This window comes from Phocoena sinus, chromosome 4 (genome assembly GCF_008692025.1).
Source record: "Phocoena sinus isolate mPhoSin1 chromosome 4, mPhoSin1.pri, whole genome shotgun sequence".
NCBI lineage: Eukaryota > Metazoa > Chordata > Mammalia > Artiodactyla > Phocoenidae > Phocoena > Phocoena sinus.
The window spans coordinates 6,475,057-6,488,011 of record NC_045766.1 but is presented as its reverse complement, the minus strand read 5'-3'; the positions used below and the strand labels follow the sequence as shown (position 1 = coordinate 6,488,011).

At 43.5% G+C, this 12,955-nt stretch overlaps 1 protein-coding gene across 7 annotated transcripts in view; it reads left to right on the top strand.

The window, feature by feature from the left end:
- Positions 1–12,955, top strand: part of KAT2B (lysine acetyltransferase 2B) — a 102,205-nt gene that overhangs the window by 67,196 nt on the left and 22,054 nt on the right. For all 7 annotated transcript variants that reach the window (XM_032630219.1, XM_032630217.1, XM_032630216.1 and 4 more), the window contains 4 exons: positions 1,356–1,462; positions 6,336–6,461; positions 8,920–9,056; positions 11,500–11,708. In XM_032630219.1, coding sequence (XP_032486110.1) covers positions 1,356–1,462; positions 6,336–6,461; positions 8,920–9,056; positions 11,500–11,708 — 579 coding nt within the window. The remainder of the gene's footprint in view (positions 1–1,355; positions 1,463–6,335; positions 6,462–8,919; positions 9,057–11,499; positions 11,709–12,955) is intronic.

Sequence of the window (12,955 nt, the reverse complement as noted above, 5' to 3'; positions counted from 1 at the left end):
CTATGTATGTGTGTGATAAATAAAAATAAAATACGTAACTCGTTGGGTTGATGTGAAGATTCAATAAGAAGTTCTTACCCAGAGAAAACCATAATTCAAAAAGACACATGCACCCCAATGTTCATAGCAGTACTGTTTACAATAGCCAGGACATGGAAACAACCTAAATGTCCATCAACAGAGGAATGGATAAAGGAGATGTGGTACATATATCCAATGGAATATTACTCAGCCATAAAAAGGAACGAAATTGGGTCATTTCTAGAGTCATGGATGGACCTACAGAGTGTCATACTGAGTGAAGTAAGTCAGAAAGAGAAAAACAAAATACTGTATATTAACGCATATATGTGGAATCTAGAAAAATGGTATAGATGATCTTATTTGCAAAGCAGAAATAGAGACACAGAAGTAGAGAACAAATGTATGGATACCAAGGGGGAAAAGGGGGGCTGGTGGGAGGAATTGGGAGATTGGGATTGACACATATACACTATTGATATTATGTATAAAATAGGTAACTAATGAGAACATACTGTGTAGCACAGGGAACTCTACTTAATGCACTATGGTGACCTAAATGGGAAGGAAATCCAAAAAAGAGGGGATATATGTATATGTATAGCTGATTCATTTTGCTGTACAGTAGAAACTAACATAACATTGTAAAGCAACTATACTCCGATAAAGATTAATTAAAAAAAAAAAAAGTTCTTAGGACAGTGCAGGCACATGGCAAGGATTCCGTAAATACTATAGCGGCTTTTGTGATGGAAATGACAGTGACAGTGACCGTGACCGCTCTGTGGAGGGCTGGAATCTGGTTCTGAGATTCCCTGAGGGGGGCTGGGTGGAATCCATTTCCACTGATGTAATGCTCTGTGTAGTCTAGCTCGTATCTATCTATGCAGAGCCCAAAGAGAATACATCTGTAGAAATGCATTCTGTTATTAGAATATACCAGGGCTGCTCAACTAAATCATCACTTGAGTCATAATTGACTAGCATATTTCTTTTTTTTTTTTTTTTTTTGCGGTACACAGGCCTTTCACTGTTGTGGCCTCTCCTGTTGCGGAGCACAGGCTCTGGACACGCAGGCTCAGTGGCCATGGCTCACGGGCCCAGCTGCTCCGCGGCATGTGGGATCCTCCCGGACCGGGGCACGAACCCATGTCCCCTGCATTGGCAGGCGGACTCTCAACCACTGCACCACCAGGGAAGCCCCTTGACTAGCATATTTCTAAATTGAAGATGGGATGCTGGTGTTCATGTGATTGCCGTGGGTGGTCAGGGCTTTTGTCCCTCTAGTAATGCATTAGTTTTGACCTCATGCTTGCCTTTACTCTTGTGCCTAGGTTTCTGTCCATGTTAGAAGAAGAAGTTTATAGTCAAAACTCTCCCATCTGGGATCAGGATTTTCTCTCAGCTTCTTCCAGAACCAGCCAGCTAGGAATCCAAACAGGTAAAAAAAATATTTTTTTTTGCATAAATCAAAAAACAGCCAGGAAGTGTTCGTTACAGTTCACTCTGCATTTATTTGTGTTTTTCATCAAGAATTGAAGACTAGCACCAGCAAAAAAAAAGTAAAAGCTCTGGCAAATCTTGCGTCTACATCTCTGTTGGTGAGGAGAGCAGGTGCAAACCAAACAGTTAAAATAACAACAGCTGCTGTGCCTGCTATGGGAGTTTGCTCAGCCTGCGCCCCACAGCTGTACGGGAGGTTTAAACCCAGGCGGCTCAGGTCTGCAGTCAATGCTGGATCTTTTTGAAGTCACTTACAGTCTCGGTCAATGGCCACATATGCCCAGGAATCATGTCTCCGTCTGGTTTCTGAATCTGTGGGGTCTGGTTTGGGCATCAAGTTGCTCTCATGGATAATGGTAGGATGGTGAGTTTCAGGACGTGAAGTCGGGTCAGGGCGTCAGCTGGCATTGCCTCGGGTCAGCCAGTGGCCTCAGCGAGCATTTTGTGAGGAAGGAAGATGTGTAACTTCTGGAGTCACACTGACCCTAGAAAGAAGGTCTGAATTCCTGCCTTGGATGCTCGGAAAATTTGGAGAAGTTTGGCAAGAGATGCCAAAGCAGTAATTTGTATGTGGCCTTGGGGAAAGATAGAATGCAGAATTTTGATGTCGAGTTTTTAGTAGATCTAGTTCAATGTGTCATACGGGGGCTCTTAAGTATTGCCTCCAGCAAAGGGTAATTTTATTCTCGCCATTCCCCCACCCCCCAATTTTAAAAATTGAATACATACAGTGAAAGGCAACCTTTTTAGTATGTGGTTCTGTGAATGTTGGCAAACACACATAGTTAGTTGTGTAACTACCACTACCATCAGAATATAGAAAAAAAAATATATAGGACAACTGCATCACCCCAGAAAATTCCCTTGTACCCCTTCTGTAGTCCATTCGGTGCTCTAACCCCCAGCTTCGGCAACCACTGATTCGTTTTTTGTCCCTGTAGTTTTGCCTTTTCTAGAATGCCGTATGAGTGGAATCCTAGCGTTCTGACTGGCTTCTTTCACTCAGCATACTGCATTTGAGAAGGTGATTAAAACATTTTTTTTTCATCTAGACCCCAAGTTTGGATGCATATAATTAAATCCTTCCAAGCAGAGTACTAAGGGAATGAAGTATTTTGGTTTGGATCAAACCATCTTTGCTTGGCTTCTTGTTACCAGAAACATCTTTTGTGCTGTTTTTTCACCTTAGGTCATAGAATATAATTTCATGTTTCTCTGGTTCAAAACCTGTAGCGCTCTGGGGCTTTTCTGTGCATGGACAGAACTCCAGACCTGAGCGTCAGCATTTCCTGGACATGCTCTGTGTAGCACCTGGGCATGTGTTCTGTTTTTCTCTCTCTGTCCCCATGTTGTTCACTTCGTCTCTATCTTTATCTTACCTAACTTTCAAATGGCATCTCTCCCACAAACTCTTTCCTAATTCTCCCCATGCCTTCTAGTAAGGGCTGGATCTCCTTTCTTCCGAATGTTCGTGGAAGCTTGATAATGTCCTATCACCAGTTGTTTAACTTGGCTGCACCGTGGCATCACCCATGTGATGTAAAATACTACTGGTTTCTAATAGTGTTATTTATTTATGGTATGATTAATTATAGAACTTTATTAATTTGGGATGCTGTCAAGGAAGGGAAGAAAATATATTAAAAATTCAGAAGAATAAAACAAAAAGTTTAGAAACCACCTAAATTTATAGCCTGACTCTTAGTGACTCAGTAAAATATGCCATATAGAGATTCTTGTTTCAATAAATAGTTAAGAATTACTTCTATCAGTTTTTGCCAGTAGATGCTTCTGTATGTTTGAAAATAATTTCCTTCTTTCCCACAATTATCTCCTGATTTTCTACAATATTTATGGCACTGGTTTAGATACTGAGAATAGCTATAAATAAAACAAAATGATTTATTTTAAGTAAAAAAAAAAAATACTACTGATCTCTGAGGCCCGTCCCAAGAGGGTGTGATGCAACTGGCCAAGGGCACGGCCTGGACGTGGCCAAGGACGTAGCCTGGACATCGAGACTTTAAAAACTCCTCAGGTGACCTGATGTGCAGCAGTCTGAGTCACACAGCACTCACCTCATGCTACCCTCGCCCCCTTTTCTCTGTACGTCTCTGTCTCCTATGAGTGTGACTGCTGCATGGTCAGAGACCCAGTTTTGCCATGAGAATAGCTGATACTTCCAGTAAGTGCTTGCCCTGAGGTTTGCTTCCTGTCTTTGAGCCTTAGCACAAACCATGAGAAGTTGGTGTGATTATCCCCTTTCTGTGGATGAGAAATGAGAGCTCAGAGAGGAGCAACCAGTTGCCCAAAAGCAGAGCTCGTGAGTGATGGGACTGGGCTTCACACTGGGTCTAATTCCTGTCCCTTGCCCTGTGTTAAGAGCCAGAGCTCTAACCGCTGCTCTGCACGGCCCCAGTGTGCTTTGCAAATGTGCAGGCGAGCGCATGTGGAAGGAACGAGTGAAGAACATGGGCCGGGGACACCAGAGCTATTTGTCAGGGTCATCTTAGTTCTTTTCTGGAGGGACTTCTGGAGAGGATTCCTCTCTGGGTGAAGACTTCCCTTGACCCTCACCTGCTCAAGATGCCTCCCAGTCTGTCCCACTTCCATTGTGTTGTCTGTCATCACACAAGATGGAGAAGGCGGGACGTCTCTGACCCTCTGGGAATTTCAGATTCATCTCTGTGTCTCAGGTTGTCACCCAGTTCAGCTGGATTGTCAGTATTACCTGCTGCCGTCGGAAGCAGGCTGTCTTCTCCTGTTCTGCTGTAATTGCAGTGTGTTCTCTGGGGCAAAAGAAAAGTGTAATCACCTACTTAATTGGCATGTCTGCACATCTATGCAACTGTGATAAATGACATTCATAATGATGGCTCTGAACTTTTGCAAGGTACTCAGATGTCTTCTGAATCACCAGAGCTTCCCCTTTGTGTAGAATCGCTCCAGTGTACTTAGAAATTCAGAAGGCTTGTTTGCTGGGAGGAGAGCCATACAGCCTGGTGCTTTAGTATATTCTGATCCCCCGTTTTTTTCCTTTTCTTCTAGGGGTGGTGGTTTCCTCACCTATGTTTTATTTTAAAAAAATGTTTATTGTAATGACCTATATGGGAAAAGGATCTAAAAAAGAGTGGGGATATGTAGATGTATAACTGATTCACTTTGCTGTACACCTGAAACTAACACAACATTGTAAATCAGTATATTCTGATTCTTTACATACCAGTTGCTGTTCAGTTAGGATTGCTATGGGTCCATTGTCTCTCCGTGGCTCGGTTTACTTACTCCATCACTCTTGGCTACGGGGAAAGTCCCCCGTAAACCACACTGTGGCTGCCTTGACACCAAGATGGATGTGCTCTCTGGGCATCTGTCTGCACTGAGAATGTCCGTGTCCCACATCAGTCTTGTCTCATCAGCTACGGATCAGCAATCACACTAGCAGACAACGTCGTACTTCCTATGATGGCTTTTTTGAAAAAAGGCAAAACAAAAAGGTTTTGTTTGGAAATACTCTCGAACTTACAGAAAAGTTACGAAACTAGGACAAAGCAGTCCTGTGTGCTGTATGTTCTTTGTTTAATTGTTAACATTTGCCATACTTGCTTTATCATTTCTCCTGTTTCTCTGTCTCTGCCTCGCCCCATAAATATGTGTGCATATATGTATGTTTTGTGTCTTCTAAACTATTTGAAAGTTACAAACGTCATGCCCCTTTACTGACTTCAGTGGGTATCTATCTCTTAAGAGCAAGGACGTTTTCTTATTTAACCGCAGTATAGTTATCAAAGTAAGGGATTTTAACCTTGATGCAATATTATTATCTAATCTATGTGCTATTTTCCATTTTGCCCCTCATCTCAGTGATGTGGTTTATGGCAATTTTTGTGTCACATCGCGAGGCACGTAACGTTGACCTCTCCCATTATTGCTGGTGTGCAGTTTGATCACTGGCTTAGGGTGGGCTTTATGAGGTTTCTCCACTGTAGTGTTACCATTTCTCCTTTTGTAATAAAAAGAACAGAAGTACTTTTGTGGTGAGATACTTTGAGACTATCCTGTCTTTATCAAAATTATATTCATTGGGACTTCCCTGGTGGTGCAGTGGTTACGAATCCCCTGCCAATGCGGGGAACGCGGGTTTGAGCCCTGGTCGGGGAAGATCCCACATGCCGTGGAGCAACTAAGCCTGTGCACCACAACTACTGAGCCTGTGCTCTGGAGCCCGCAAGCCACAACTACTGAGCCCACGTGCCACAACTACTGAAGCCCGCACACCTAGAGCCCATGCTGCACAACAAGAGAAGCCACCGCAATGAGAAGCCCATGCACTGCAACGAAGAGTAGCCCCCACTTGCCACAACTAGAGAAAGCCCGAGCGCAGCAACGAAGACCCAGCGCAGCCAAAAATAAATAAAAATAAATATTAAAAAAATTATATTCACAGGATTTAGACTGTACAGATGATTCTTCCCTGAATCAATTATTATATACTGGCTGCTTCCCCCAGCCCCTGCCAACTTCCATCATTCCCTTATTTGTTGGCATTCTCCTGTACGAAGAGTTTCACCTTCTCCCCACTTATTTATTTATGATTTTATCAATTTGGACTCGGATATCTTTATTCTATCCGATGGGTTATAATCCAACCCTGTCTTTCTTACCATGCTCACATCGACCCCATAGTTTTTATTTTAAAGATGACTTCTTTGGGGTGATGGGCAGGAATGGGATGGTGTCATGTGCACTTGGTTCCTTGTTGCCTAAGAAAGAAGTCATTTAATACCTTCTTTTCCTTTTCCTGGGGGCAGTTATCAATCCACCTCCTGTGGCCGGGACAGTTACCTTCAATTCAAACTCAGCTTCCCTTGAGCAACAGAATGGAGGGAGCAACAGTCCTTCCTGTAAAGGTGCTTCGGGGCTTGAGGCAAACCCAGGTAAGCTCTTTGAGGGCATCATAGAGGACTGCGATTTGCCCTAGAAGCTTTATTATCTGACGAGTGCCAAAAGTAGACTTCGAACAGATTGTACACGTCCACGATCTCAATGGTTGGAACTCACTTTGAGCTGTATTGGTTAGTTATTGCTGTGTAACAAACCCACTCAAAATTCAGAGTCTTTAAACTGCAATCTTTTATTATCATAGCTCACTCATCCTGTGTGTTGCCTGGGAGGTGGCTAATCTCGGCTAGTCTCCTTCAGGCTGGGCTTGCATATTTCTCATCCTCCTTCTAGGACCATTGGGTTTCTTCATCTTCCCTTGGGGCAGAATATGTTCCTATTATGGTGGCAGAAGCAGCAGAAAGCAAGAAGAAATACACTTTCTAGAAGCCTAAGCTCGGAACTGGTACCCCATCACACCTGCCTCATTTTGTCATCTAAAGCTAATCATATGGTCAAACTCAAGAGTAAAGGGGTGGGGAAATGTACCCTACTCCTTTTATAGGAAGAACTGCAAAATCACATGGCAGAGCATGGATACAGGAGGGGAAAGAATTTGACCTTGAATGTAATCTGCCATGTGGGCAAAAACATCTCTTAATCCTAAAGGCATTTCACAGTTACAGGATGTTTTGAAGGTTGCATTTCTGTCCACAGGCTTGACCTCAGACAAATCTTGGGCATGACCAAAGTTTGACGTTAAAGAAATGACATAAAAGGGGGAGAGAAGAGGATTTTGAATGAAGTACTAAGCATTTAGCATTGGTGCCACCATTGTCTCTCCCACATCCAAGGGAGACATCACTAATTAATCTGGAAACTCTTTGCCAGTGAACTTGGATGCAGCCTAAGATGCTTTCTTATCACATCACTATTAGCAATCTATCAAGTTTGGGGCATATTGGGTATAAGCCTCAGCTCCAAAATAAATAGTTCACAATGTTAATCTTGGGGAATCTTGGAATTTGAAGGCTTCTTGGTCAAATGACTGAAAATATTCTCACTCACCTCCAATCACAACAAGTAAAAAGTTATGAAAACAAGAACTCAACCAAAACTGTTTAGTAAGTAACATATAATATGTGGAGAAGCATCTTGTATAGACGAGGTACTTGACATTGCTGTGCTCCTTTTTAGCTAAAGTTGACGGGAATGCTATATGGAACGTGCTTAGTGGGATTCTCACCTGAGGAATAAATTAGATTTGAGCATCTAAAAATTAAAAAAATTTAATTGTAAAAATAAATGCATTATGACAGAAGGAAAAAAAAGAAAGAAAGAAAAACCAAACATGATAATAGAAGGGACAGAAAGCCACCATGTAATCTAAGGAGGAAGGTGGGAGAGAGTTCTCCTTGCCTTCGCCTGGCCTTTCCCAGCATGTAACATATTGAGAGTATACCTACTTCAAAGGCCAGTGGCCCTACTCACTTTGTGAGGCATCATTTTAAGGCAAAAAAGCATTGTGAGAGATAGTGAGGGTCATTTTGTGACGAAAAAATTAAATTCACCAGGAAAATAAAACGGTTCATGGGCTTCCCTGGTGGTGGAGAGTCCGCCTGCCGATGCAGGGGACACGGGTTCGTGCCCCGGTCCGGGAAGATCCCACGTGCCACGGAGCGGCTGGGCCCGTGAGCCATGGCCGCTGAGCCTGCGTGTCCAGAGCCTGTGCTCCGCAACGGGAGAGGCCACAGCAGTGAGAGGCCCGCGTACCGCAAAAATAAAACAACAACAACAAAAACAAAAAAAACCAGTTCATGAGTATATTTCAAATATATAGACATATATACATGACATGCATATGACCACGTATATCTATACATACATACATGCAAACATATATGAAGAGGGAGAATTAACGGAACTGCAAAGAGAAATAATCACTTCAAACCAACCAACAGTTGAAGTCTGGAAGAAACATCTCTGATTCATTCATAGATCAAGCAGACAAAACTGTCAGTAAGGACAGAAGCCCTGCAAACACGATCAACAAGATTAATCTAACATATGTGTAGAGAGCACTCAAAATCGGAAAAATGCACATCCTTTCCAAGAAGACACTTAATTTACAAATAATTGGTCAAGTCTTAGTCCATAAAGCAAGTTTCGAAAAATTTTGACCTTCGGTATCATATGGACCATGTTCTCTGACCACAAAGTGATAACTAGACTCACCCTTTAATATGCAAATGAAGAGACACATGCTTTAATAACTCATATATCAAGTTAAAAAATTATCATGGAAAATAGAAACTATTTAGAATAGATCTACGGTTGGCAGTTACTGTGAGACCTCCTCCCTTCTCTCTCCTGCCTTCCACTGTGCCCCTCCCCTGTTACATGGAGGGTTGACGTCCACACCTGTCAGTGTTATTAGAAAATTAGTTGGATTGGTTGGCATGTGCTTTGTGGTCAAAATAACCCATCGTTTACCCTTTTATTTTGATCTTCAAGGAGAAAAGAGGAAAATGAATGACTCTCATGTTTTGGAGGAGGCCAAGAAACCCCGAGTGATGGGCGATATTCCACTGGAATTAATCCACGAGGTCATGTCCACCATCACGGACCCTGCAGCGATGCTCGGGCCAGAGGTCAGCAGGGTGAACCTAGGTAGCCAGCTGGTGGACCCCTTCTACTCTCCGGGCCACTCCAGCTGTTGGGAATGGGGATGGTATTGCCAAGAGAGAGCATGTCACACTACCCTGGTTTGCATTTTGCCTGGTGGTCAGGGTCGGAAAGGCAAGAAAAGCTGATGGAGAGCTGATTCCCCTTGATGACTGTCAGATCACGGGAAAACACAATCTCACGCAGTTGAAGGCATTTCTCCTTCAACTTTTTATCTTGAAAAATTTAAACCCTCATAAATGTTGCAAAAAACTCCATGATAAAGATCCAGAGACTCTTTATTTAGATTCACCAATTGTTAACATGCCTCATTTACTTTCCCTCTGTCTTGCTCTCTATCCTGTGAAGCATTAGGAACCATTTCAGAATTCAATACAGATGTCATAACACTTCACCCCTAACTATATTTGCATGTATCTCCTAAGACTGAGACTGTTCATTCACATTACCTCAATGCAGTTATCACCTCCAGCAAATTTAGCTAGGTTACAATATTATCTAACGTATGGGTTGGCAGTCTACAGCCTGCGGGCCAAATCCAACCCACTTGCTGGTTTTGTAAATAAAGTTTAATTGAAGTGTATTGTCTGTGTCTGCCTTGCATTACAAAAGCAGATCTGAATTATTAAGATAGGGGAAGACTGACTGCAAAGCCTAAGATAGTTGTCCCCTGGCCCTTTATAGAAAAGTTTGCTTAGACAAAGTTATATTAGACCGTTGGCCTAATATACAGCCCATATCCAAATTTCCTGTATATCCAAATTCTGTCCATTATAACATTTGCTGCTGTTGTTGGAAGATCAGTCAGGGATCACGCACTGCATTTAGTTCTTATCTCTTCACCTCTTTTTTTTTTTTTTTTTTTGGTCACGCTGTGTGGCTTCCGGGATCTTAGTTCCCTGACCAGGGATTGAACCTGTGCCCCCAGCAGTGGAAGCATGGAGTCTTAACCACCAGACCACCAGGGACTTCCCCTCTTCACCTCTTTAGTTCTAGAACAGTTCCCCAGCCCTCTTTTGGTCTTTTGTGGCAGCACTGTTGTTGCAGAGTCCTGGTCACTGGTTTTGCATAATGTCCCTCTACCTGGATTTGTCTGTTTACCCGTGATTAGATTCAAGTAAAGCAATTCTGGTAAAAGTACTGCTGTCAGTCTCATTGTGTCCTATCCAGGGGCAAAGCAGTTTAAGACGTTTCTGACAGCTTCCAGAAAATGAAGAAATGCCTCGGAGATTATTTTGCAAAACATCTTTAAAAATTTTTTTACTATGGCTCTGCTAGATCAAAATATCCATTTTTAATGTGTCATGTTTCCTTAGAGGTTTATTTCATGGTAGTGAGATAATTCAGAGAACCAGAATGTTGTTAAGAGAGAGATCTTCTTATAAAATTGTTCTTTCCATTTCCTTCTAGATATCCAGACCTGGGGACTTATGACTGTAGTACCTTTTGTATACTTGTCTTCTGGGGATTTAGTAACTTCATGGATTAGTCTAGCTTAGTTTTTTTTCAACTATAAAATGTGGATGTAGTCACACATTTCAGGATGTGTTGGGTGGCTTTAGTAGTGTCCTGGAGTTGACTTGTACTGGTGTGCGCAAGTCAACTGTTAACATTTTCAGGAATTTTGTGTGCTGGTTGTTAAATACGTTGGTAGCTTGAAACTGATGACAGTGGCATCCGGGCACCTGGGCAATACCATAGACCAGTGAAATGAGCATATGCCGCCAATGGGCTTTTCTCCCATGGGGAGCTGTTGTTTGAACACTGACCTGCACCCCACTGAGTGCTGGCACAAGGTTGTGCTGTGAGCTGTGGTTGAGCGTGGTCAATGGAGACTCCCGTGCAAAGAAAACCATCTTCCAAGAAGAGGTGCTGACAGTATAAATAAGACTGCCACTATTGGGCCTGTACTGGGATCTGTCATCCCGAGGGTGCTATAATGCTCAGCCAGATGGAGTTCCTAAAAACCAGGGACTGGCAAACTGTAGCCCTCAGGCCAGATCCAGTCTGCCTTCCCCCCTCTTAAGTAAAGTTCTATTGGAATTCTGCTTCACCCAGTCATTTATGTGTTGTCTGCAGCAGCTTTCGCCCTACAACAGTGTTGGCCAGTTGCCACAGAGGCCTTATGACTTGCAGATCTAAAATATGAGCTCCCTGGTGGCCCTTTACAGAAAGTTTGGGGACTCCTGATCTACACCAAACCTCTGTGTACACGTAGAATACTCTGGTCCCTCCAGATGCTCTACCTACCTATTTTGTTTTCATAACTTGTGTGTGTTGGTTGGGACCCTGAAAATCCACAAATGTGTGTCTTATGAGAACACAGAAGAGAGGCATTGCTATGTCCTATCCCTCCTGTCTTAAGAGAAGAGCTCTCTGTGTAATGTTTTCCTGTCTCCTACGTCCCAGACCAATTTTTTGTCAGCACACTCAGCCAGAGACGAAGCGGCAAGGCTGGAGGAGCGCAGGGGCGTGATTGAATTTCACGTCGTGGGCAATTCCCTGAACCAGAAGCCCAACAAGAAGATACTGATTTGGCTGGTGGGGCTGCAGAATGTGTTTTCCCATCAGCTGCCCCGGATGCCAAAGGAGTACATCACACGGCTTGTCTTTGACCCGTAAGTTGTGCTCTGCTCTTTCTTCTCCCTTTTTTCCCTCTTCTTTCTTTTTTTTAAAATTTTTTGGCCACGCCACATGGCACATACGATCTTTGTTCCCCGACCAGGGATTGAACCTGTGCCCCTTGCAGTGGAAGCACCGAGTCTGAACCATTGGATCACCAGGGATAACCTGTCCCCTTTTTTCCCTTTTAAATGAAAGAGGAACTACTCAGATAGCTGTAGTCACCCACCGAGTCCTGCTGCCTCTCGTCACACTGTGGATACAGAGTGGCATCACGATAATTGCCATGGCTAAAGGCATTAAGATTAATTTTTCAACAGTTCGTCAATTTTTTGTTAATGAGGCTTTATATTTTAAGTTGCTGGTGACCATCCTGTGCGTCATTCATTATAGCAATGAAGGAATATATAAACACTAAGAAGGCGTCCCACTTTTTTCACAGTCAGAATATTCTTGATTTTGGTATCTTAACTAGGTACCATTGTTGCCAGGGTCTGTAAGCCCTGAGAAGATTACTGGGGTATTAGACAGGTTAACTTTGACAATCCATTACATTAAAAAAAATAATACTAAAGCAAAAAACAAAAAAGTAAACTTCCCTACTTGAATGTATTTTAACACATGGAACCCAGTAGCCTGTGTGCATTGTGATCCATGCATGGGACTATTCAGAGTGACGTCTTAGACAGAAGGCCTGATAGGATTCTGGAATGCAGGTTTTAGCAAATTGTACCTGTGGATTTGGTTTTCTTTTCACGTTGTTTCCATGCTGTTTTTGAGTGAGACCAAACTCTTCAGAAACACATACCATGTTTGTCCCTGCCTTTGTGTTCTCCCTCTGGACTCCCACTGTGGGTCCGTGGGCATCAGGGGTGGCCCTGTTGCAGCACCAGTCAGCACCTCCCCACACGCTCTGTTCTTTTTTTTTTTTTTGCGGTACGCGGGCCTCTTACTGCGGCGGCTCTCCCGTTGCGGAGCACAGGCTCTGGACGCGCAGGCCCAGCGGCCATGGCTCACGGGCCCAGCCACTCCGCGGCATGTGGGATCTTCCTGGACCAGGGCACGAACCCGTGTCCCCTGCATCTGCAGGCAGACTCCCAACCACTGCGCCACCAGGGAAGACCCGCTCTGTTCTTTATTTGTAACCTCAGAGCCTCCTTAGGTGGCTGGCCTTTGTCCCCATGGAAGCTCTGGTGCCATCTCCGGCAGGCAAGCTTGCTCTAAAAGTCCACAGTAAAGAATG